This window comes from Haemorhous mexicanus, chromosome Z (assembly GCF_027477595.1).
Source record: "Haemorhous mexicanus isolate bHaeMex1 chromosome Z, bHaeMex1.pri, whole genome shotgun sequence".
Lineage (NCBI taxonomy): Eukaryota > Metazoa > Chordata > Aves > Passeriformes > Fringillidae > Haemorhous > Haemorhous mexicanus.
The window spans coordinates 55,892,735-55,920,182 of NC_082381.1; the positions used below are offsets into that span (position 1 = coordinate 55,892,735).

The 27,448-nt window shown below is 39.2% G+C and overlaps 1 protein-coding gene across 1 annotated transcript in view; it reads right to left on the reverse strand.

The window, feature by feature from the left end:
* Window positions 1–27,448, reverse strand: part of ADAMTSL1 (ADAMTS like 1) — a 178,290-nt gene that overhangs the window by 111,789 nt on the left and 39,053 nt on the right. The window contains exons 5-7 of the mRNA XM_059874000.1: window positions 12,853–12,979; window positions 6,913–6,987; window positions 3,909–4,066 (exon numbers count right to left, since the gene is read on the reverse strand). Coding sequence (XP_059729983.1) covers window positions 3,909–4,066; window positions 6,913–6,987; window positions 12,853–12,979 — 360 coding nt within the window. The remainder of the gene's footprint in view (window positions 1–3,908; window positions 4,067–6,912; window positions 6,988–12,852; window positions 12,980–27,448) is intronic.

A 27,448-nucleotide genomic window follows, 5' to 3' on the forward strand; every position in this document is an offset into this window, starting at 1 on the left:
TCATACCACAAAGTAAATCACTGTGCACTCCTTCTTCAAAGTAACATTCAATCCAACCCTGGCCCTAGACTGACAGGGCCCATCAACTTCTCGGCCAGCTGGCTGCCTGTACATTCATTATCTTCTGCATGCCCTTGCAAGTCCCAGGAAGTCTAGACTAAGTCCCAACCTTATTTTCCTTTGCTAACCTGGACTGTTATCAAATGCATTTATCTCACCAGCACTTTCTGCCAGTGCTAGATTGCAGCTGAGCCAACAGCTGTCTGGCTAGCTCTAGAGTTCTATGTAATTCAGCATCCACTTTTGAGATGCATTTTATGACTTCTTGGACAATTGGTGGCCAAAGCCCTAATTTCAGCAGTAACTCTGCCCAAGTGAACCCAGTCCACTCCATTTCTTCATCAGCCACCCGCGCAAAAAAAGGATTAGTCTCTCCTGGCAGCCACACTTAGCCAAGGCTTGTCAGTCCTAGCTGTGCAAAAAGACAACAACAATACAATGCAATCCTAATCTATATAGCTCTAAAAGACTCCAGATAAACATTTGTGCAATTCAGCTTTATGCATCCCTCATGCAAAGAACTTGGTCTGGGCAAACACTATGACTACCTCATTGATATCAGGGATTTAAAACCAACATAAACATAGTCCAACCTAGATCTAGGCCTACAATTATTTATCCTCCAAACCAAACCCAAGCCTAGATAATACCCTTCACTAGACCTTGTTTTAAACCCACTGGTCTTTGCTGGCTCACACCTCAGCCACAGGATTAAGGCCCTAGCTGTGCACAACCAGCCTGTGCACAGATCTTAACAGGCTGTGCTTCGCCAGCCTCACTCTTCACTGGCAGCTGCTACTGGTGGTTCCTGTAAGCCTGCCACTAATGTATTTCATATTCACAGCCATCAGGTGATGTCTGCTCTCATTATATGGCCATCTGCAGACCCTGTCTGACAGTACTGCTTCATCCTGCTCAAAGGAGATGAGTGACATGAGCTGAGTACCCCAAGATTCTCTGTTTAGGGTCTGAAAGGTACACTACCAACAGAGGAGATGTTTTAGCACAGACAAGTGAACAAACATGACACCAGCAACAGAGCAGATCAGGGGCAGCTCTGCCATAAAGGGCATGCTCCCCTGTATGATATTGCTACTTTTATCTCTAGACCACAGAAACAGATTTCCACATGAAAATGGACCTTCATTTCTTCAGGACTATGTCAAACACAACACATTTTTCTTACTTGCGTTCACGTGAACCAGAAGTTTTTACTGAAAACATCAAAACAGAGACATCATCAGAATTTAGGAAAAGTAGTTCTACTGGGATTTAAGTTTACTGGCACATTTGCCAGGTCTTTTGCCTTTCAAAAATTAAAGTTTACAGTGGAGACTTATAATTCTCAAATGATCAGTATAAAAAAAAGAACATGAAAAGCTTTGCTCCTGCTTCAATTTTGTGATAACAACTTCTTCTTTTAAATACAGTGGTTTTACTGAATTATTTCTACTATTTACACACCTTATGAAAAGATTTGCAAAGAGTTTTGCACAGGAGGAATGTACCATTGATATTACACAGTAAAGAAATCCAGTAATTATACAACTCGGCTCTTCCAGGAACAGCATGAGGTTTCTTCTTGAAATTTTAAAGCACTTTGTGTTACCAATACAGAAAGTTAAGTGTCAACTCTCACATTGAGTTTCTACTTCTGAATTATATCCCGGTGTCTAACTTGACCGGTCTGAATAAGAGCATTCAGGGTCAAGTGAAAAGGATTACAAAAATAATTCTGGGAACAATGAATCTAAAACTTGGGTTCTGCTACATCTACAAATTCATTTAGATTTGTTTGCATAAAAATCTGCCTTGGCCCAGGAAAGTAAATCTTGACACCCAAAGAGATCCCACTTTGTAAAGAAAGTTTACTAACACCACAGAGAAATATTTAATCTGATTTTTTCAAAGAAAAGTACTTTAACTTCAAAACCTGAAGGGAAAATCATCATGGATGAAGCAAATATGAAAAACAATTTCCAAGCGTGACATAACTGAGAGGTAGCATCTTTGATTGCATGCAGCTGTACGCGCATCTGTGCATGCTTATATCTGGCAAAATCTAACAAAATAAACATCCAGAAGAAAAAACCTTGTTAGAAAAATAATTTATTAGTGCAGAATAATATCTGTGTTGCATGAAGTAATAGCCAAAGTATCTTCTATAGCTGTTGATTAAAAATGAGCTGTGATTCAAGAGAAGAGAATTTTTTAGTGCCTAATCCAATGCAAAATTTAATTCTAATCTTAGAAAAGATCCTACAACTATGAACAGTGGTTGGAGGTTTTTGGTGTATTTTTCTATATCCACAAAAGACAACAGATTTAACACCTAATGCGTCATGTTACTCTGACTTTCAAAGGTATAAACACATAGCAGAACTCGAAATAGTTCACCTCAATTCAGCAGTGCCTGTTCTGCCCATGCCTAGGCAACTTGTACACTCACACTGGTCGGACTGTCATCATTTATACAGAGTACTCCTTTGATTTAACCAGCACTTCTTACCTTGCTTTGATAGAGAAGGAAATGCAAGCACGAAGGGATAAAGGTATTTTCCCTGTCATAAAAGACAACAGTGGAAACATAGAGAAGAGAGTACAACCCTCCTGTTGCCATTGCAGGACAATTGGTCTATGTGATTAGCTGTTTCCCACAAACATATTATAACTAGGCTGCCAGAAATTCACAGACAGCAAAAATAAAACAAAGTGAGAAATAAGATTTACATTGCACTGATGTTCGCCATCTCTGTATCATCTGTAACTGAGGCAAATGAGTTTTAGATATTTTGAATTGAACAGTATCTATTTTAGCAAGGCATTGTTCTGCCATTCAAAGAGTAAGGAACGTATTCCTTAGTCCAGGCTTTTCCTTGTGAACGAGTTCTGTAAATTTTCATTTGCTTTTTCAGCTGCTAACATACCACTATGGACAGGGGACAATCTACAGGACCGTGCTACTTCCCAAGCTAAGCCATTCCAGCACAGCTTAGTTTAGCCCAGGACAATCACTTAGGACATTTTCCAGTTCGCTGTTCAAACCTCTAGCTGCCATTAGCTCAAGGTTAAAGCAAATGTCATCTACCTCTGGGGCTCATACTGAAAAATTTACATACTCCTGGACATGATGCAGGTTTTGCAGTTTCACAGCTGAAATCCTTCAGGTTCTTTGGACCTACTGGAAAAGGATTTATTTTATTGCAACTCCCAAATGTTCATTTTCATATGTTTGTTTTCCCACAGAATGTGTGCATTGCTTCCAGCAATGTGTTTTATATTACCTGGAAGAATAGAAATGCTCTAATGGGAAGAAATAATTTTCTTCTTATTGCCAGTGCAACTCTAAGCAGAACTTCAAAATGATGCCATGACTTCTTAAGCAAAGTTATCCCTTTATTTTAGAGCTTCAGGGTTTTCACTTTCTTTCAGTCTTCTGTGCAACTACACTAGTATACAGACAACAAACTATGGGCCAAAGATTTATCTTTCTACTCATCACAGACAAAAATAACTGCATGTCATTGATTTATAAGTACCTCAGTAGGCAATATGGAAAGTAATCTATCTTTTCTTGAAATGAGTTTATCTTTTCTTTTTGGGGCATATATTGGCTGTGCCTTTCTTGACATAAATGCGGTCTCTCTCTCCTGAGGAGCTTCCAGTGAGGCTTTCATCAGACATACAACCATAAAGAATTACATGTAGAATTCAAGAGATATAGCCTGGATTAAGCTTTATGATAAACATCTACTGGAAAATTAAGATCTAGAAAAATCTCTTTCATGTTCCTAGCACATCTTGTCTTACTTTATAGTTCTAAGATGCCAACAACCAATGACTCTCACCTTGATAGTAAAGTCTGCAGTGAGAGGCCCAGATATTCTTAAGATCTCCTTGTCAGGAAGCTTCTGGAAATCAATGCTAGAATTTTCTACAAGGAAGGAGCCAGTGGTGCTGAGGCTGTTTTCACTCTTCACACCTTGGAGAGTCTTAGTTTCTAAATCTGACAAACAGAAAAAAATTGTCAGGAAACCAGAGCACTGCCATTTAAAGAGCAGAAAAAAAAAAAAAAACACCAGCAAAAATTAGTAATATTGCAACTCTTTTCCCATAGTTATTCACATTTGCACACTTTTCTTTTTTTTTTTCTCTTCCATCTGCTTTTTGTCTTTTTTCAACCCTTGGATTTTTAGCTCACATTCCCCTCCTCACCCACAGGTCATGTTTTTACTCTCTTCCAGACATACTAATCCATTCCTTGTTAGGCATATTTGCCATTGTTTAACTCACCCTCAGTAAGTCACGCTCCTATGCGGAGCGTGACTCAGACCTTGGCCCACGAGCACTGCTAAGTTCCTGTACCCTCTTGCAGTTCAAAGGTGGGTCACTAACCACATGTTGTTGTGGTAGGCAGTTAACTGAAAGCAGGACACCCAGGAAAGAAAGATCAGTATGACAGCAATCCCATTTCCTCTCCAGAAGCAGTCTGACCCATCCCAGAGGAGTAGAAGGGGAACGTGGGTGCTGAACCCCCCTGAGTTCTCCATCTGTCTCTCTGTGTATTCACAGTTCCCCAAAAGGGCATTGACTCAGTTACTGGTTTGTAGTAGCTACTTCTCATTGTCATATTAAAAGTAGTGATAATTCCTTAAATAGAAGTCAACAGTCAGAAACTAGGTCTGTTTCATCATTCAGCTAGCCTCCCCTGCCAACTCCAGATTATGCTTTATAGCACGTTCACCAGTAAACTGTTTCTGGTAGTTATTTAAAAACAACAGGCCCTTTCATCATGAAAGATTGCAAAGCTGCAAACCTTTCACATATATTTATGAATATAGGCAGAAAAACTCTACACAGTGAGGCAGCTAAGGCATGCTATTAATCTATAATGGACATATATTTTCAAAGACAATTAAAGAAATAAAGTTTTTATTTGCATATACTGAGTTGCTAATTATGGAACAAAAAATGTAATTGCAGTAATTACACTGCTTTTCATTTTGGATTAAGGGAACTAATTAAGGAAGGAAGTTGCCAAGGCAGTACACTAAGAATTTTCACTGTAATGATGAATTCCTTGGTTTTCAGTGAGACCAGTCTCCTCCTTTGTGATGCGCTTGGCCATCTATTTGTTTTTGGCAAGGCTGCATGCATAAGGAATAAAGATGGTTTTAAGACTTGTGTATATATAATCAGCCTCCTGTTGACTTCTCCCACAACTGAGGTTCACAGGGGAAAATACTCCCTCCCCCTGAAACTGACTGTAGCTCATACATATATAAAATCCTTTGATGGGTGAACAGAAAGATTCATGGAGACATCTGAAACAAGAAAGAGATATATTTGGACTTATTCATGTTTACACAGTGCAGTTAATCTAAATCTCATCCAGTGACTGAGGCAGACCTTGCTGATTCAAATCTTTTTGTAATGAAATATGATATGGCCTGAGTGAAGCTTTAGATCCATCTCTCCAGCTAAAATCTCATTTCTCTCTGAGCTGTCTTATAGCTCAATTTCACTGAAACGATAACCAAAGTACAAAATTTTCTACCTTGGAAGAGATTATCTATATTAGAAAAGAAGACAAGAGAGAAAGGAAGAGTGCATGTCATGTACTGGCAAAATAATATCAGATATACTGGAGCAGCTCAGTAATACCCAAAGAGCCACTTAAAGCTGAGGTACCGGAAGCATTTGAACTTTAACTAAAGTATAATATTTTTTTTCTTGGTTTATAACCTGTAATTTGCTGGTCTTTATCCACAGCTTTAAATCTGAAGAACCCAGTGCTTTCTCAACACAAGAAGGGAGCCATAGTACAGGTCTCGTAAGCCATCCCTTATTTTGACACCCTGTATAAAATTTTTGGGTGAAAGAAAATATGAAGGCAGTGAAACGATTTGGTGTTTCATGTCTTTGCTGACACTCATGTTTGTACCTACACTGACAAACACAGAAGACATATATGATCTGTACTGCAGAAAATTCCTAAAGACTTTTGGAAAAGGAAAAGGATAGCCTGACTTACAATAATTTGTGCTACTGAGAGGTCAAGCAGTACAGTTTGGGGTTTTATTCTGACAGTAAATCATTTTTACTAATACTCTAATATTCATTTCCTGCTGATAAGAAAGGAAGCAGCTTGTGAGCAGCTACTGCACTGGAAGACGAGAGAGAGAGTGCCAGGTACTTCTATTCATGAAATGAATGGATTTGCCTTTAGCTCTAGCAGAATATTCTCAAATCCTGAGACTCCTCCCAGAAAAGAGGGATATAGAGCTGCTGGGATACACAGGAAAGTATTAGAGCTAAATGATGGGCTAGCAGATCTCAGTGGTCTTAACTCCTTGGAGCAGTATTACCACTAAAGAACAAGGTGTCATTTTTGTATGTGGTTTCAGATCTTTAGAGTGTGATTTTATGTGTGTGTGTCTAGGGGAGAGAGAAAGATCATAACAGAAATATGTTGAAGTCAAGAGCAGCTTGGTGGCTGAGCTGAGCTGCAGGGAAGCTTATTCTTTACTGTTCTCAATATTTCTTCACTCAGTGGTATGTACTTTATTAATTTTAAACAAAAGCACTTGACACCGAGTGAGCCAGCCAAAGGATAAGCAAACAGAAATGACTGAAAAATTATGGAGGGCCAAAGAACTCTGCACTGTTGGCCAAGGTCTGCTTTGAAAAGAGTGTACCACTGAGATAACTGGGTCTGAGGACAACTTCTGAGAGCAGGACTCACTGAAATCAGTGACCTGAGAGAGGGAAACCAGACACCACAGTGTAAACAGAGCACTGCAGGTTACCAAGGCTCTCTTAAACAAGGGTACACCAACTTCTTCTACTTACATAAATGATCAGGTCCTTTCAGCACAAGGCGAATTTGTCTACTTCCATAGGGAATAGCAACCACTGTATCATCCACTGTGGAATGCAAAAACACATGGAGTAAATAAGCAAGGAAATTCCCATCTGTTTTAAAATAAGCATTGAAATAGGTGTTTACAAGGCAGTCAAAAGAAAAACCTTAGGACCAATTAAAAACACCAAGACTTATCACTAAAAATCTGAAAAAGGAACTTATTAAATGTAGTAACAACCTTCTTCTTAGAAGAATCCAAACCTGTTGATTTTATTTATCCCCAACTCCTTCTCAACTATTTATGGTTTTCATGAGTAACCAAAAAGTTTTCATTTCATCACAACTCCACTTAAAACACTGAAGTATTTTGAATCAGTGTTTGTGGTGAGGTAGAGAAGCATAAACCAGAATAGGTTTCCCATTTCTCACTTGACATTTTCCCACTAAAATCCCACAGCTTCTCCATGATCCTGTCCATGCTATGTGATGGTCTCCTACTGCTCTCAGGTATCCCTTTCACACCTCTTATTTTAATGACCATAAGGGCTATAATTCTGCTTCCCTTTATAAACTGCTTGCAGAAAGCCCCTGGAAAAGCAGAAGCCCATTAGACTGTCATGTAAATAGGCATTAAAGAAGGATTTTGCACCTATGAATCCCTCGGGAGCTTTGCCAACTGCATTTAATCCGAGGTGTGAATTAACATATAGGTCACATGCAGCTGTGAAAGTTGGTTAGGTCAGCATTTCTAAAAAGGCAGTAACCTCTGTAATGTCCTGAAGGGAGACACAAAGACACAGAAAAACGTCATAAAATGTTATACTTGGGTTATGAAGTGGTCTGCCCACAGAATGCTGACCTGGACTAACCAGCACATTTCATTCACCTTTCCCTATCCTTTCTGCCTTCTTCCCATGTAACTGGAAGTTGGGAAAGAAAAGGTATGCATGCAGGAGTGAGAAGGTGGTAGGCATGAGAGGAAAAAGTCTCTTTCACTATTTCTTCATTATAACTGCTCACATCTATGTTATGAAATGCCTTCTAGCAGGAGCTACAGCTCTGCTCTCTCTAAGCAGTGTTTTGCTTTGTCAGGTGAGGCCAACACGGACAACAAAAGCATTTCATCTTTCATTCAAATATATGAGTTGGGGTCTTACACCTCTGTGCAGACCAAACTGGGAAAACTCTTGGAACCCAGTTAAATCAGGATTGTCACTTACTTGTGAAATAGTTGTTGATGTTATCATTTTATATCAAAGCTAGAGAGCCAACAGAGAGAGGAAACACTACGAGAAACAGGAACTTTTAAGCAATACATTCATTCATCCAATACATTCATTCATCCAAACCCCTAATATCTCAAAAACTAGAATCCTTTTAAATTTTAAATTCTTTAGTGCAGCATAGAAATTCTTGACACTCTTATATTTCAAAGCCTTATAGGATGAAATACTCATAGTTTTGTTGCCTCTTACTACCCCAGATGTGAGGTGGAAATGTAAGCAGTCTCTCTAAGTGCCACAAAAATTGTGTGGACATAAAGACTGTTCAAATTTTAAGGCGCTTCTGAACCATGTCCCATTTTCAAGTTCTGATTTGCTTTGTTTTCTCAAACTATCCAAAATTTCAGTGTCTAAGTCTTCTGTAACTGGACTTAAACTCAACACGCATTTTGCTCATTCACATCTCTGATACCTCACTGATTAGTAAAGCTACGATTGTATTTCATATCAATACATAATTCAAATTTTCTATTAGGAAATAAAAAAATATTCAATTTCTAAAAAATAATTAAATACTTATATTCTAATACTCCTTTATTGGTACCCTTCAGATTGAAGATACTCAGTAGAAGAAATCATTTTATCCATTTTGGGGAACAAAATATGTGTGTATGACACATCCTTTTGCTGTATATATACAGGGTTTTTTGGACTGAGTTTGGAAAAACAGTAACTTCAATTAAAAAAACCCCTAATATTAATGGCCTTTATGCAAGCCTTATTTAAAGACAGTCCTGTGCTATTATTATATCTGACTGTCCCAGCTGAACACTCTGTGCTGCAGAGTTACAACTCACTGACATGTCACAGAAAACCTGGACAGTTTAAAGCCCGTGTGAGTTTATATTCTCAGCCTGCATCTTTTGCCCCAGGTTATTGCAAGGACTATATTTCACCTGATCTTGTGCTCTCCATTTGAAATCCTAGCACGCTTTATGTGAAATGCAAAGCTCACTGGGATTTATGCTTATCACAGATCTTCCTGCTTTCACAAAGCAGAAGCAGTGGGGATTGAAGGATAATTTCCTGAGGTTAACAGTGATAAGGAGGAGACATTTCCTGTGAAGAGACGTGAAACTAAGCAGGCTAATATTTAGTCACAGCGCTCCCTAACAATAAGCAGAGAGACAGATTGTTGAGCAGCTGTGTGGAAAAGACACAAAATGCTTTAACAGGTGGTTGATTTTCTCTGGAGACTGTGCATAGGGAAACAAAGAAAGGTCCTAGATAACTGAGAGGACAGTGGCTCAGGGCTGAGAAGAAAGCGCAAGGTTTTTAGGCAATAGTTAAATGTCATGTACATACATCAGATTCCCATGAGAGAGAATTTTCTTCTAGTTTTGGATTTTTAATTTGGATTTTTAATTTGGATTTTGGACAAACAGTATGCCGGTTCTCGTGATGAAAAATGAAGTTTTTTCTATCTCTCGATTACTACTGATATTCAGTAGAAATCTGGAATCACATATATTTTTGACAGTCATAATAAGAGTAATTATATTTAGACAGCATTATAATTTCTACAAGTCGCTTTTAAACTACTCTACTTTGCTAGTAGATGTCAATCCTGTTTTAGAGAAATACCAGCTTTGCTCTAGGTGATCAGCAGAATGCATTCACAACTTATGGGACTAACTCTCTGGCTTCTTGGTGAATACAAAGAAGCCTGCTTAAATGCATCTTATCTTCATAGGAAGGACATACAGAGTTCCCTAAAGAAGATACCAAATAAAAAGAGAAAGATGGATTTTCTGCAGACTTCTAAAGAACCACTCAAGCCACTTAAGAAAAAGAATATTTCTGAAATGAATGAAAGTTTTTGTAGCTTTTTAATTATTAGCCTTACAAAAGTATAGATACAGGTGTTTTCTTCTTAAAAATGTAGGCTAGAATTTGGCATCACACTACATCCTGCCCTACTATGTTTCTGTCTCTGAAGCAACTGGAACTTGTGTACTACCCCTATAAATAGTGGGGAAGCTGTTTCTGTCGGAAATGCTAAGTGTTTAAAAGCTCCATGAATTTCTTTCTCTTATGCCTTTACATGATATAAACAACAGGGATAAGGGAACCAGATGTGAGCACCAAGAGAAAGTTACCTTAGTATTATGAGCTCAAGACTATGTTTGGAATGGTTTTGAGATATAAACAGCTTGAGAAACTATTGGGACAGCTCTGGAGTGAAGGTCAACTGTCCAACCCCTAGAACAGCCCTCAAGATTGAATACTATTCCTAGAGAAAAAAAATGATGATGATATCTAGTCACTGATGTACATTTCCCCTCTGATTCTCGAATGATGCATGTTAGTCTGTCTGTCAAAGACTTGTTTAGACCACAGATAAAACAGACATAATCCTAGAAAACCAGGATTATTTTATAAAGATAACTTTAAATTTAACTATCAACTAGTGAATCCAGTCATTTAAAGGACTGAATAAAAAAAATGAATAAGGCCCTAATTGCAGATTTGTCTGTGTGTTTATGTTTATAGTGACAAATAAGCAAGATTCTGACACGGATGAAGTGCCACCAGAGCTGGGGAAGATAAATGCAGAAAATGAACACAATAGATTTTTGAAAGAATTTCAACATTTAAAATCTCAAATTTCCACAACATTTACATAAATCATTTCAAAGTCAACCGCAAAAAAAAAAAAAAAATCGCATTATTTCACACATGTTAAGGGGATTCATAACTGTGTTTTTAAGGTTTTTAAAAACCCAATGAAAAAGAAGACTTACTATTCATAGATTCAAATTTCAGTGTTACATAAAAACATGTATGTTTACACCAGGGAAGGAAATAATGCCACATTACACAGACTGCACACAAAATCTACAATTTTTCTAGCTCTGCATAACAATTCTTTACAGGCAAATATGTCTGAGAAATCCATTCTCTAACTTTTATTCACATTTGTCTCAGTCTAAGATTGTGCTCTCTGCCATCTACTCTATTACCTATATAACATTCTTTACATTTAATAGGAAACCACTGGGAGTAGGTACTGTGTTTTACTAACATTTTAGTCCTGTGCATAACATATTAGTGACTTCATCCTCAGCAGAGAAGAGATGAGCACCTTTTTACCACAAGGCAACTAAAAAAGAATTATTTGCTCCTACAGGAAAAGACACTTGCCAAAAAAAATTCACAAACAATATTATGTCTCAAACGGCCTGGAGATTTCCAAATCTGTTCCTGCCCATTGAAAAAAACTTAACAATGAGGTGAAATTCCACTCCTAAATCTTTGTGAATTATTTCCTTTGTCCTCTAATGTACTATTCTGCTTCAGAATCCTCTTGTGAATTCCCTTCCCTTCCCTTCCCTTCCCTTCCCTTCCCTTCCCTTCCCTTCCCTTCCCTTCCCTTCCCTTCCCTTCCCTTCCCTTCCCTTCCCTTCCCTTCCCTTCCCTTCCCTTCCCTTCCCTTCCCTTCCCTTCCCTTCCCTTCCCTTCCCTTCCCTTCCCTTCCCTTCCCTTCCCTTCCCTTCCCTTCCCTTCCCTTCCCTTCCCTTCCCTTCCCTTCCCTTCCCTTCCCTTCCCTTCCCTTCCCTTCCCTTCCCTTCCCCTCTCTCTCAGCAAACACAGAGCCACACCTGCACTGTGCTATCAGCTACTCTATGTGCTATGCTCCATACCAATGCAGTTACTCTTTGACAGAAAGAAGCTTTTTAAAAAGCAGCTTTCCCTGTTACAGAACCCACAAATATACACACACTGTCTTCAAAAAATATTACATGGGCTATTTGAATCTTTAAAGTCATGTGCTATGCAGCAATTGCACAGCTGCTCCAGAATGGTAGAGCTGGTATAATTAAATTCTAAGGCTGGGGGCAGGCCTTCAGGCTAGCACATGTGATTCCTTAGGTGTCTCTGTATAGGAATGAAAACACACCTACTTTTTAATCCTTCCTTCAAACTGACAAGACACAGCCTATTCCCATCCCAAAAGTTTTATAGCTCCATCTGTGGTGCTATAAACAGACTGAAAAAAATCTGTCTGGGGTTCAGGATAAGCCACTCCCCTCACTGGGGCACACTAATGCTACTTTACCATTCTCAGTTAAAGCTGGGTCAGCATGCAGGAAGGGCCATGTTTTTCTGCAGGTACCTCTCTCTCATGCCTGTGTCAGCACTTTCTGACAACTTCATTCCTCAGTTCCCCGGAGAACTGGACGACCAAGCTGAGCATGCAGGCACACGTGGTGCTAAGAGGCCTTGGAGACAGCACTCTGCCAGGCTGGCAGCACCAGCCCCTCAGGGTTCCCCTGTGCTGTAGGGCAGCACAAACCATTCTGTCAGAGCAGTGTGCACTGTCCTGTGCACAGCCAGCTAATACAGCCAGAGACGTGTTGGAAGAGCCACCTCCTCCTGCTCTCCTGCTCTTCACAAGCAGCTAGCAAGCTGAGGTGGGGAGTATGCTGCTGACACCTTTCCACAAGCCTCTGTCCACCCCCACAACCTGACCAACAGTATGAGTAAGGCTGCTTTAACCCAAGAGGCAAGCACCTGTGGGGACAACTAGACTGAGCACGATTATTCAGGTACCTGAGAAAGAGTGGGGTGAAATCTAGCCTGCAAAAAATGAAAACTTCGCTAAAAGGGGAAGGTGGAACCCTACCAGAAGGAACAGCTTACGTTTGCTTGCAGAGAGCTGGGACTTATACTGGCCTCGAACCAGCCGGCAGGTGGACCCATCTCCATTGCAGACCCCACAGTTATCTTCCTTGACAGCACTTCCCAGCTGGTGGTCACAGCCAACAATCTGGCAAGAGAGAAAGACGTTCAGTTCAACGTGAGCACTTACCAACTGACTGCTCAATCCGTCTCTGCAACTAATTACTCTAAATTTTTCTCTTAGCATCTCTAGAGGGCCATAAAGTACCCTAGCAGTGAAAGAGGCTGAGCAAATCTGGCTGGCAGTGTGCACCGAAGTCAGGCGAGAGATAGGGAACAGGTTAGTACTCAATGGCTTTTTGCAGTCCAGAGGAAGAAAAGAATGTTGTTGGAGGTTGTTATTTTAGGGTATTGTGAATATTTCTTGGTCAAAGTCCTATCAGAATTTCACTTAGAGTTTCACAAAGAAAAATGCCTGAAACAGATAAAAAGACAGATAGGAAGCAGACTGATAGATAAAAGTGAAGAGCAGCATGGATCAATATCAACATGGCTCTGAAATTTTACCTGCTATGCAGCTGGAAAAGCCATGTGGTTTTAATTATGTTTGACAATAATCCCATTCCACACTGTCAATGCCTGTGTTCAGACATTGCAAAAGATCTGATAAAGAAGGCTGGAATGTTTGAAACAAAAGAATTGAGAGTCATTGCATGAATGTAATTACCTGCTCTGAAATTGGCTTTATTCCTACAAGCAAATTGTTTGGTCAAAAATTTTAAGAGTTGAATAGATTCAACTCTTGAAACTAGGTTTCTCAGTTTGAAAAAACCTTGTTATTCCGAGAAGAATCAAATAGTAATTTATAATTAAGTACATTTAAAATTAATGAATGGACTATTTGTTTAACACAGTGTTAATGTAGGCCTTTTGTTTGAACTTTAAGTCCTGCATCCAAGTTTTTTTTTTTTTTACATAAATAATAGAAATCCAAGAAAGTCCTTGCTATGTTATAATTACCTTTGGAAGTACTAGAAAATTAAAGGCCTTCTAGCATTCTGGCATTCAGAGTAAGCAATGAACAAATATTTGTCTATAACTTCTAATGAGGTTGTGCTAAGGCTCTTAGCCAAACAGAGAATGGATATATAAACACAGAGAATTTTAAATAAAGCGTTTTTTCAGCTTTAATTTTCCGCACATTTCTGAGTTTTAGTTAAATCTGAGAACTGGGTCCTAGAAAATGATGAGCACAAACAGGGTACTTATCATTAAGACTCATAAAAGCTGTATGTGTAACTTGCCCACTAAAACTTTCATAGGCTAATATTTCTTATTTGTACAAATTTGAGTGCGCAGAATTACACATCTCTGCTAGGGTGAGATATACTTCTGGGTTTGACACTTGCTCTTCATTTGTCTATGAAAATACAGGCTTTAATAACCAGTATTTTCTTTTAGCAATTCAATTTCCATTTCTAACATCATTATTTTACTACCTGCAGAATAGCTGTTTCCTTGATTATCTGTCGTCTTGACAATATAATTAATTAAATTTAAATCATTATAGATTCAAGCTTGATGAAAGCTATCATCAAATTTGTTTGGTTTTACCTACTTCTTCTAGGTCAGAACTGGGTGAAGCCTCCTTTGCTTACACACTGTATTATGATCCCTCTAAGGGAATTAATGATCCTAAAGAAGCAACAGTCAAAAAAATGATACATTTCCTTGCAAATCTAGCCATATCAAGACTGCAAGAGACATTTTAACAAATTAAAAACATCACAGCAAGTAATGGTTAGAAAACTGAAGCAAAGATAAGCATATCTTGACTGTGATCGCTCCATATAAACCTTCCAGTTACAGATATATCAATTGTATCCACAGTACTGTGTAAGATTTCTGTCTATTTTTTTTTTCTGAATAAGAATATTCCTACAGGAGCTGAACCACCTTTGATATACACAGACTGGTATGCTTTAACTTCCATGAATGTCACTGTGTAAAAAAGATGGTAAAAAGGATCATTTGTATGATCTGAAAACTGTATATCAATGCCTTCAAATCAGACTTTCCTTCAAGTGCATTAGAGATCACTAGCACCCACAGTGAGAAGGGTCCTGCTGGGGAGCCCAGATAACAGAAGAAAGGTCAGAATTCCCTTTCATTTCTGCTGAAAAGTTCAGTTTAGAGTGGTACACATACCTTTATGCCTTTGCCTATTTTGAAACGAATATGTTAACTGTTAGGATAGGAAATTGGCTGGATCTTAAATCCAGGTATGAGGTAACCAGTTAAAAAAACCTCAGCATTTACTACTTTAAAGCATTTTTAACTTTATGAATCATCAGCTCACATGTTGCCATGGGCTATACCCTGATTAAAGTTAATTTATAAATGGAGCAATTTGGAGCTAGGTCACAACTTGTGGAGGAAACCACCAGGAAAATCTCAGGTGTGAAAGGAAGTTATATTATGGTTTATTTCTTTTTTTTGAGTTGGATAGCCATTACCAGTGTACGGCATAAAAATATTTCTTCTGTTGAAATGCTGCATTTCAAATGGAAGTATGAGCAAAGTGTAAGTATGGAGACCTTTGTGATTGCTAACATTTCTGTGGTATGTCAAAATGTACATTAACCTTCCTGTATTTGGCAGTGTCTCAGATAACTTTATGCAATTAAAAGTTTTGATGAAATTAAATGAATTTCCTATTTGTTCCTAAGGACTCTGTAGAAATTTTTTCTTTACTGTGTTAGATTATGTGTCTAAATAGATATGCAGAGCTCTGGGAATATGTATGAAATTTTCATTTAAAAAAAAATTGATGAGTGATTAACCAATGCCTGAAATAAAAAATATTCCCAATTTTATGCTTTTTTCCTTTTTCTTTTCCTTTTAGTGCCACACTTTTCCTTTTTTCCTTTTCCTTTTCCTTTTCCTTTTCCTTTTCCTTTTCCTTTTCCTTTTCCTTTTCCTTTTCCTTTTCCTGCCCGCATTATATAGGGAAATTCTTCCATCTTTTGAAGGCAATTACATGAACTAGAAAGGTTGCTGGTTTTTGAAGTGGAGTCACTAATGCTTTAAAATGAAAAACACTACTCAAGATCTCTTATATGTGTTTTTAGTAGCTCTTACATGAAAACATTTTGCAGGCTGGACTTTTGTGGCAGCAAAAGACCAGACAAAGAAATATTAAAGTGCTCCTGAAAAACTACACAGCTCATGAGAGCAATATCTTTTGTCTCTGAGTGGAAGAAGCAGAAGTTTGGCTGAGTTGAGAACATGTCAGTTCCATAGCATTATTTTCACTGTCCATCAAGGCTGCAGAGAACTCATTGAAAAAGGTTATGGAAGGGGTGAAATATGTCACCACTTGCCAAGAAATCTGCAAAGGGTTAACAAGGAACAGGAAGGCAGAATTGTTTCTTTCAGCATCCACCCTTAGCATGAACAAAACACAGAGGGAAGGTTTTAAAATGGCTGTAATCAGAGATGTTGAGGATGCAAGACACTGGGAGATGCCAGCTACCAAGAGAAGTAGACTGACTTGGTCTGCAGAACTAGAAAAGCCTGCCAAGACACTGACCTATGGGCATATTCACCTGATGAGAGGTGGTTGAGGACCTCATCATGAAAACAAGCACCATGGAAGGCATTGCTACATCAGCAAAGAAACAGTAAGGATACTGTACCTCCGATATACAGCTCAGAGTAATGGTTTGGGGGACACAGTTTGAAATAACTTAATGACATTTTTGAATTAGAAGTCTAGGGAGTTTTTCACTTTCCTAAAAGCTTTGAAATGTCAAGTCCTTGTCTTGGTCTGAAGCTGGATCTAATGTTGAAATAATGAAGTTTCTGTGGAGTAGAAACTTCCCTTTCCAATGCATTTTAGTTCTGATCTCAATATATCCTGGGGGGTTTAGGGAGATGAAGTCTTTTTCAATCCATAAAGGTCTGGGAAGGAAGCCCCCACTAGAAAGGAAAGTTGATTACTACAACAAATTGTGCTTGGAAATGTTCTGAAGTAAGCAGTTTTCATACTCATTTCTATTACATGTTAAGCTTCCTCTCCTTAAAGCAGGGTAATGAAGCACAGACTTTCCACACTGAAATCTTTAGAGTTTCAAGTTGCTGAAGTGTGGTCAGAGGCTTGAACTGCACATTGTTACAGCACAAAATATGTATTGTTACTGCACAAAATGTCAAAAGCAGCTCCATTAAGTTCCCTGACTATCTAATCCAAACTCCATTAAAATCAAGAACATGTACTTATAAGTTTGATAAATTTTGGATGAAGCTCTTATGTGTTTCTTAAAGTGCTTCTATGAAGCTCATTACTACTGTGGTTAAATGCCCTTAAAGCAGTAAAGGTAGATTTTGCAGAGCTCTGGATGTCTCTCAGTGTATGGAAAATGTCAGCCATGTAGTACCAGAGTGAGGAAATCACAGGTGAGTACCAACTGCCTGCCCAGACCGTCTTCACCACCTCTAAAGTGAGCTGATTTTTTATTCTCCTTGTGGGTTTAGTGTAGAAAGTCTAGCAACAAAAAGCCAGAATAATAACAGCTAATCCCTAGTTGGCCAAGCCTGTATTGTTTTCTGGCATAAGGTACCACAGTTCTACTCAGAGGTAAAGATTCCATATTATATTTTAGGCTGAAGTCCCAGACTTCATGCTGAGTTTGACTCTCCCCCCGTCTTCCCCCCAAGCCCCCCCCCTTACTCCACTTGATGGCTTACGGGTTGACAAAACAAAAATAAGGATATTCCTGACTCTGAGGCACACTGCAAAATAAATTTTACAGGATGCTGTAAGAAAAGAGATAGCTATCAAGTTAGTAGATCTACTGCTTGCATGTTGTTTAAAGGCATCGGGCTAAAAGTCCCACAACAGGAGTTGGAACTAATCATTGAGTGCGTGCATGAGGGTTTTAAGTGCATGTGTTCCCCTTGTGGACTTGAACTCTGGCTCAATTTAGCAGATTTTTCCAGAAATAAAACTGGACCAGCAATGACAGGTTCTGCTCCATCCCTGCTAGTCTGGAAATAGCCTGAAGTAAGAAGTTTTCATAATAATTTCTATTCAGTATTAAGAAATCCTAGGCAGGAAATAATGTAATAAAGCAAGCTTGCAAATCTAGGCAATTATAAATAAATCTCTCTGTTTTTCAAGGGGCATGTGTGCTGCTCAAATGCAAGAAGTTCTGAGAATCTGAGAAAAACAAAGTTGCCCTTCACATAGATACTAATGTGGGGCTCAGTGTGGGACTTGTGTGGATTGTCACTGCTCAGTTGAAAAAGGTTTTGGATCAGAGCCATCATTTCAACTGGGTTCAAAATCCTGTTTTACAGAATCAGCATGAAGAGCTGCTCTACTCTGCAAATTACTGGGGAGAGAACAAGCTTGAGCCTGTACAGCAAACTGGATCTGTGTTGCTGGCTGTGACACGAGGACTTGCAGCTTCTGCTGTTGAGGTATCTGCCCTTCAGTGCACTGATACCTTTGAGATGACATTTTACAGCCGCAGCATTTTTCTGGCACAGCCTCATGACATTACCCTGTCAAAGGCAATCTTGACCAGCACCAGGCATGTGCAATCAGTGCACTTGCTTGGTATTTGAGAGAAATATACCTTGCAACTCTTCAGGCAGTGTGAAACAAACTTCAGTTACTTATGAGTACCCCAATTGTTAAATACATTGATTTGAAGTGGCTAAGATACACCTTCCAACATATGAAACATGGCTGGCTAGATGGTAGATTTGTTGCCTTATCTACCACTAATCCACTACAACCAATCTGTAGATCCTGCTTGGTACCTGTCCCACCATTCTCAGGTAGCCAGAGAGCTCTGCTATTAATATATTTAAACAAAGACCCTTATACAGTCTCACTCAACCAGCACAGCAGACACAACACATTGGGAATCAATGGTTCAGCCAAAGCTCTAGAAGGAAACAGCAAACACCCAGCAGCAGAAGAAACTTTTCTTAATTTTCTCTCAGGGAAAAATAAATATACACTTGCCCTTGAAGGTACCCTTGATTTAACAAATAAAAATTAAACAAATTTTAAAGCTGCCACTTCTAGATAAGGATTATCTGGATGTTCTACAGTCTTGGATGTGGGGAAAAGTTAACTCATTACATGCAAATTTAATTAGGAGGAATCTTCCAAGATAAAAAAAAAAAGATTGAATTTTTCTTGAAGAAGGAGAAAAGAACCCCCTAACTCTGGTTGTTTTTCAGCTAGTCTTTAGCAGATCATTACTGAAATACTTGCTTTTCTCCAGAAGAATCACATCTATTGTCTAGATATCTTAGCAGTTCCAGGGGAAAGATATGTCAGTTTTTGAAGAATATTAAAACACTACATCAGAAAGTGATTGCAAAGGCCAATCTAAAACGAAATTCATCAAGGCAGCTCTCCCTCAGCTTATTGGTAGCAATGTCCTTGAGAAACCAAGAGTAAATTCTGCCTGCTGGACCTATTCTTTTTTCCTAGAACATGAAACACTAATTGTAAAAGCATTTAATTGACACTTGTGACACATTACATTTGACTGCTATTCTTTGTAAGCTCTGGTGACTTCATGACATGCTTGAAATTGCTATTCAGAGCTCTCTTTCTTGGGCTGTACAGGCTTCTTTTGTTGGCAGGAGTCAGTCCTCTGCTGGCTGGATCAATGGGGATCCAGCTGCAGAGCTTTGTTCTACCAGTGCCAGCAAAGATTTTCTGGTGCTTCGGCAGTCACTTAATCTGCGTTATCCAGGAACAGATATCTTCCACAGTTCAAATACTTGAGAGAGGCTATTTGTCCTCAGGCTACTGCTGAAACAGCTTCGCTAGTGTATATGGTACTCCATGCTGCTGCTCAGTGTGTAAGAGGAGGGCATGCAGGCCCTAGAAGACATTTAGGATCACAGAGGAAACTATCTCAAATGCCTGCAAAACACCTGTCCTGGGTCTCCACAGTAACTGGACCCCTTGCCAAGGTCTTCAGTGAGAACCACAAATCTGTTTTGCTGAGGACTCTCAAAACTGCCCTGCCATTGCAGATATCTTGCCATCCTCATACAGCAATAAAGCCACTGCACCACTCTAATAGCTCAGGCTTTTAGGTGTGCTAAAGAAATACATGAATAGAGATTATTTCCTGGTAACTGAAAGAGAACCCTTAGAAGTCTCCAAGCTGCTCTTTTTAATTTCTTATTGTTGTAAAGGCTCCCAATGACAATATTCCTCCCTCTGCCACCAGCTAAGGGAGCTGCTGTGAGTGCTGCTGGTCAAAGACATGTGAGCAGTAGATAAACTGGTCAGCACTTGTTGTTTCTGCTAAAAGACTAGAACAAAGTATCTCTGCGGAGGTGCTAACCTCTGTTAGCCCAGAAAGTAAAAAACTGGTAACTCAGGGCAGGGAAGTTCTAATAGTGCAACTGAGGATTCTTTCACACACAAAAAATAATCCCATTTCCCTTCCACTCTCCACCACAAAGCTGTTCCTACCTGGCATGATGATAGCAATTTAAGCATTTGGCTACTACTCTTATGAATCATGGTTCTCCACCCCACTCCTTTCTGTGTGCTGGAAAGATATCACGGTGGGGGAAAAGCTACCTCTTTGCCTCAGAAAAACTGAAATTCATCAACAAGAGAACAAAATTATGATTTGCTACCTACAAAATATTCAAACGGCAATTCAGTCATTCAGCCCAACACATGTTCAAAACATATGACCAACAAATCAAGAATTCAGTACTTTTTGAAATGTTATCTCTGCAAAAGACGTCTAGGTTTCAATGGACTATTAAAAAAAAAAAAAAGGTTACAAACAGGAGGCAGAAATAGCTGAACTACAAAAGACTGAAATCCCAGCACTATGTAAATACCTTGACATATTTTTCCACAAATAATTTCCTTTTTATGACCTGATTTCTGTCATAGACTTGGCAGAAGAAAAAGATTATTAGGAGAAATTGTGGTGGGGACAAACCACCTCTAAAATAATACAGGCTGGTGGAAACACAAATGGTAGTTGTTTGTAGAGAACTAATAAAACAAAGGCTATTCATTTCTCTACCTTGTCATCAAACAGGAAAATAACAGCACTTTCAGTCCTCCTGTGTGAGTGAAAGACAGAAACACAGGTAAAAATCTCCTACTGGATTTGTTGTCTCAGAGTTTTCACAGTTAGATAACGTCTAGGTGTAGAAAAAAGGGATCCTGCGAAAACCAGCACACAATCCTCCTTGTTACCAGTGCTAAAGGAGGACAAGAAAATTCCCTAATATTGGACCAATTAATGTTGAAGGGTGGAAAAAATGCAGATCAGGGGTAGGATAGACTCCTGGTGTTCTCTTTACCCAGAACTGGAGTTGACTTGAAAGGAAGGCATGCAAAGAAATCATATCCCAAGCTAAGGAATGACTAGGAAGAACCATGGGCCCAGCTGCAAATTCCTGCAGCTATGTCCCAAGTGTATCCCACATGGTCAGTCAGGGCCCAAGGCAGTCTTGTAAGCCTTTGAAAGCCTGCTGAGGTGACCACCTAATCTTATTTTTACCTGTCTCATGCAGGTTTACTGTGCCAATGAATAAAATTTCCATACACCAGACTCCAAACATGTGACACTGTTATCCTGATTAGCTCTGAATTTTGGGCTGAACTGGAAACAGGAGAGGGCGTGTGCAGCAACAGTTTGTACACTGAAGAGAGAAGGAGAAACTCTCTATCATGAAGTCATGCTACACAGGACATACAGCACAGTCACCTATTTAAAGTAGGGCAGATTTTCCCACTCTAGACACACACACACACACACACACACACACACACACACAGACACACACACACATACAGCCATTTAAGTACTGGCATATCTAGAACCACAGAATAGAACTATGGACTAGTTTGGGCTGTAAGGGACCTTTAAAGGTCATCTAGGTCAACCTCCTAGCCATTGGCTGAACACAGAATCAAAAAAAGACCTCCAAGATCACCAAGTCTGACTTCTGACCAGCTACAGGTAACTAGAGTAAGCGAAAGGTAGCTAAGCTTGTTTGCTTGTTAGCTGCACTTGAATTCGCTACTCAGCACAGCAAATAAACTCTTAGAAATTAATGTCAGAATTTTTTAAAAACTACCTTCAGTATTCCGTGGAAGTAGATATTTAAAGAGAAATTTAATACTCTGTAAATAGTAAACATTAATATAGGCATTTCTGGCATGCAGCTTTCTTTAACAACCCGTAAAATTAAGAGAATGTAAAGGAGAAAATGGTCCAGTTTTGTGAGAAGAAATGAAAGGCTGTTTTTGGTCCTAAGCAACTTTTTTGTAATAACAAATTTAGTAAACAGCCTTCTTAAAAATCTCCAGTTTTATAATCATTGGATCTGATCCTACAATTAGAGCTATAATATTATTCATCATGTTATTCTATCATATAGATGAAGTAATTTTATAGTCTTTAATAAAAAAACCCACAAACAACAGTAATAGTAATAGTAATAGTAACAGTAATAATAACAACAAAAACACTCATACAATTAGAAATAGGCTTGGTTTATCAACAGAAGAATAGCTTTTCAAGTTTTATATAGAAAGCAGAAAGCAAATGTAGAACTCTTTTATCTTGCTTCCTCAGACAAATTTAAGGAATCAATAGGTCTTACACTTCTACGTGTACAAGAAGTCAGTTTGTATATAACTCTTCCCAAATACATTTCTCACCAATTTCTTGGACTAGTAGAACTGGTTTTGACTTTACAGCCAAATGGTGCGGTTAATTGTAGCACCATTATTTTTTTTTTAGAATTTTCTGCTAAAGTTTACTCTAACTTTCATAGATCATGGCTACACTTTTCCCCTTTGATTGGAAGCCTAACACCGTTTCATCCTTTCAGCAGATAGTTTAGTTATGGACATTTTCAGTGTTTAACCTTTCAACACGAAAATGGTGCAGCTGTCATGATTTTTCACAGAGAAGAACTGATGTTGTCCTGAGCTATGGCTGAAATGTTTAAAGCAAACCCACAAATCATACACTTCACAGAAGCTTATGTGACGTGTGGTCCCCTGGGACCCCTGGGCTGGAGAGGCTGAAAGGATAGCAGAAGGCAAGGGTCACTCCGGCTGTGTAAGTAAAAAGACTGCCCAGGCTGAAAATATCCTGTTCATAATTGTTACTTCAGGGAAGCAATACTCATTTACATGAGGTGAGGATTTGGCTATGATATTGGTAGAAAATGCTTTTGGGAAACTACACAACAATTTACTATTTGGCCACATATTTAATGAAAGCCATAAAAATTACCCCTGATCTGGTGTTGTACAGCAACACCCACACATTCTGACATCCGTACTGGAGATAGAAGCAGCCTTGAATAATCCTTCAACACCCATTAGAGGAAGCAAAGACCTTCTTGTTCTTCCTTGCCTTGAGTTAAGAAAAAGAAAATTTTTCTGAATTCACACAAGCAGAAGGCAAAAATTATATTGAGAGAGAATGAAGTATGAGGACTACAATAACAGGAAAAAGAGAAAGGGATGAGGAAAACAGAAAAAACCCAAAATTAAAATAGATTATTTCCCTTGCATCAGAAAGACTAAGAGATTCTGACAGGGAAAACCAATAACGCAAAGGAGATTTTGTCTACATTACTAAAAGGAAGGGAGGAAAGGAGGGAGGGAGGGAGGGAGGGAGGAAGGAAGGAAGTGGCGGAAGGAAGGAAGGAAGTGGCGGAAGGAAGTGGTGGAAGGAAGTTGCAGAAGTTGCGGAAGTTGCGGAAGGAAGTTGCGGAAGGAAGTTGCGGAAGTTGCGGAAGTTGCAGAAGGAAGTTGCGGAAGTTGCGGAAGTTGCGGAAGTTGCTGAAGGAAGGAAGGAGGGAAGGAAGGAAGGAAGGAAGGAAGGAAGGAAGGAAGGAAGGAAGGAAGGAAGGAAGGAAGGAAGGAAGGAAGGAAGGAAGGAAGGAAGGAAGGAAGGAAGGAAGGAAGGAAGGAAGGAAGGAAGGAAGGAAGGAAGGAAGGAAGGAAGGAAAATACCCATGTTGCTTCCTTTTGAAAGAGATTAAACACAAGGTGTGAGCTGCATATTCAGTACTCCAACACACATGCTCAATGCTGCCAATTTCCTCGGTTTTTTGCTGTGACAATGTGAAGTGTGATGACCAAGAATGAGCTTGATTTCAAATAAAAGGAGGAGCAGGCTGTTCCTGAAGGACTGCACCCCGTGCAAAGCAACCCACATTGCAGCAGCTTGTGAAGAGCTGCAGCTCGCAAGACAGACTTATGCTGAAGAAGTTCATGGAGGACTGTCTCCCCTGGGACAGATCCCACATTGGAACAGGGGAATGATTCCTCTCCCTGAGCAGTGGCAGGAGCAATGCGTGATGAACTGATTGTAACCTCTGCTCCCCATCTCCCTTTATTGCTCACAGGGAGGAGGAAGAGGAAAGGAGGGGGAGGTAGGGGGGAAGATGTTTTTTGAGATTTGTTTTACTTCTCTTCCTCTGATTTTTTATTGGCAATAAATTCAATTCATTTCCCCAAGTCTGTTTTGCCCATGATAGCAATCAGTGACTGACCTGTTCCATTCCTTATCTCAACCCATGAGCCTTCAGTAAAATTTCTCCCCCTACATGGTTGCAGAGAGCAGCTTTGGTGGGTACCTGGCATCCAGCCAGGATCAACCCACCATTCTCCAACTTTGCAGCTTCAACTGCTGTATGCAGAAATTGCTTATACTCTCAAAACCATAAAAAAGGATTTGAAATACAGGAATTTATTTTGCAAACAAGGGAAATTAAACTAGAAACTGGAAGCTTTAAATGTATTGTCCTCATTCTTCCCATAAATTCTATCTATAAAGACATTTCATAATGTGGAACTTTAAATCATTATTTCCTTAAAGACCATTCTATTGACTTCAGCACTGAGGTTTAAGCTAGTTGTAATACACCAATGGGACATATTATAAGCTGAAGTAAACTCAAAAGGAGACCCAAAGATCTGAGAAGCAATCTGTATTTCTTTAAAAAAAGGAGAAAGAAAGGACACCCAAATTACAGAGATATCCATAGAACAAGGGATTTAAAATGTTCAGGAGGAACAAGAAGATTCGAAGAACTAGAACATATAACATTCTGAGTTTTTTGGTTTGAGAAATGCTATTTAAGAGTAAATCTACAGAGAGAAAAAAAAATTATGTTCAGACATCAATTCCTATTAATTTCTTAGGTGTTTCACAGAAAGAGCAAAGGCAAGTTATAATACTCTTCATGGGAAAAATGCATTTATATAACATGGAAAGATACATGTTTATATAATATGGAGAGAGGCAAAATGCTCAAAGCTTACATGATTTCTGAACTATCGCTGTCATGGGTATGGGCCTATGCCTTGAGTATATTTGAATCAGCTACCAAATAACTTTTCCAAAACTCTATCTCCGTAAATAAAATTAAAAATATTTTTAAGAATCTCTAACCATACTCCTGAAATGAAAGATTCAGGGATACAGCTTGTTCTATACACAAATTTGGCATTGCTTGCCCTGAATAGAATCAGATGTGTCTTCAGACTTTAACTACTAAGTGGCCAGGAGGCAAAACAAAGGCTTCAGCTCAAGATCTCATAAACAAAGACTCATAAATATGCAACTAAGGTACTGGCAGTCTTAGAAGTCCAGACTGTATGAAAAATAAAGGATAAATATGAGAGAGGGATCCTAAAATTTCCAAATACTGCACCTTTTTACAATTACATTCTTGACCATGAGAGTGAAATGCATCACCTTTAAATCAGGAGTGAGTAGTGAGGCACACAGAAGCAGTACAACTATCCTTTAGTTTCAGTAATCTGGGGAAGAGTTGGTGACTACACAATAGGCTATGGGTTGACCCAAGTCTTGCACACAAAGAAATATATTCCTATGATTACTTAAGATAATTAACACTGTTGTTTGACCTACTGGGAAAATTGCTCTATGTCTATGTCAGCATACGCTGATCTTAACATCACTTATACTAATTCAGGACTCTTGTCCATAATTAAATAAAGATATGTTTTATGTATAATATTGTATCTCAAGAATATCTTCTTGGTTGCCATAACACTTGGATCAATGCAAGCCAATAGGAGGGTAAACTTAAAATTGCTATCAGTAGTTTTGCTCTGAGCAATCCAGAAAACATATCTCTTCGCATTCAACATAGTGTAATTGTTGCAAAGGACCTGTTATTGTAGAATCATAGAATATTCTGAGCAGGAAAGGACCCATCTGGATCATCTAGTCCAACAGCTGTCCCTGTGGAGGACACTTCAAGTATCAGAACATATGCCTGAGAGCACTGTACAAATGCTTCTTAACATCAAACAGGCTGGCGCTGTGACCACTTTGCTGGGGAGCCTGTTACAGTGCCCAACCAACCTCTGGGTGAAGAATCTCTTTCCTTATATCCAATTTAAACCTTCTAATACTCAGCTTCATGCCACTTCCCAAAGTCCTGTCACTGGCCATGTGAGTGAAGAGACAGGTACTTCCTTCTCCCCTCATGAGGATGTAGAAGGCCACAAAGAGATTTCCCCTCAGTCTCCTCTTCTCCAGGCTGAGCAGAAAAGGTGACCTGAGCCACTCCGCATACACCTTCCCCTCAAGGCCCTTCATCATCTTTGTGACCCTTTGGACACTCTCTAACAGTTTCATGTCTCATATTGTGAGACCCAAACCAGCCCCCAGCCCTCGAGGTGAGGCTGCCCCAGCTCAGAGCAGAGCAGGACAATCCCCTCCCTTGCCCAGCTGGCGATGCTGTGCCTGATGCCCCCCAGGACAGGGCAGGCCCTCCTGGCTGCCAGGGCACTGCTGACTCCTGTTCAACTTGCCATCAACCAGGACCCCCAGGTTCCTTTATGCAGGGCTGTTCTGCTGCATCTCATTCTCCAATCTGCATAAAAAACCAGGGTTGCCCTGTACAGGTGCAGAATCTGGCTCCTGCTGGTTAACTGCATAAGAAACACACTTCACTTTTTAATCTTCAGGGCCTTATATGGAAGATACATCTTAGGAGACTTCATTTTTTGCAGTTGTGACAAACCATATATATATTATTACAGTCATCTGCCTCAAATCATGCCATTCCAGAGACATCTCATGAAAATGTTGCTTTTCTTCCAGAATCATTATGAACTCTCACAAACTACTGAGACCCATGATTATTATGTTTACAGCATGTCAACCACTTTAGGTAAGTGGTAGCCTGCAGCTCCTACTGCAAATGAGTAGAAGTGATTTCTAAAATCACATTTTGTCTTCTCTGAAGTCTACATGCATTCCCTATAATTACAGAAATAAGTTTATTCACACAAATGTTACAGACAAAGAATGCTCCACTGATTCTTCTATAACATTATGGATTCCCAATCTTTTAAAATAACCTTTATAGAAGCAATGGAAGATCATTGTTTTAAAGGAAGCTCACCATTTATTATGGGAAATTCCATACTCTTTACCATTCTGGACCGCTTATGTAGGACTAGCTCTTGCTGTGATAGATGGTAAAACAATTTATCTTGTATAGCATATAGTTAGGACACATCTAATTATGGATTTTT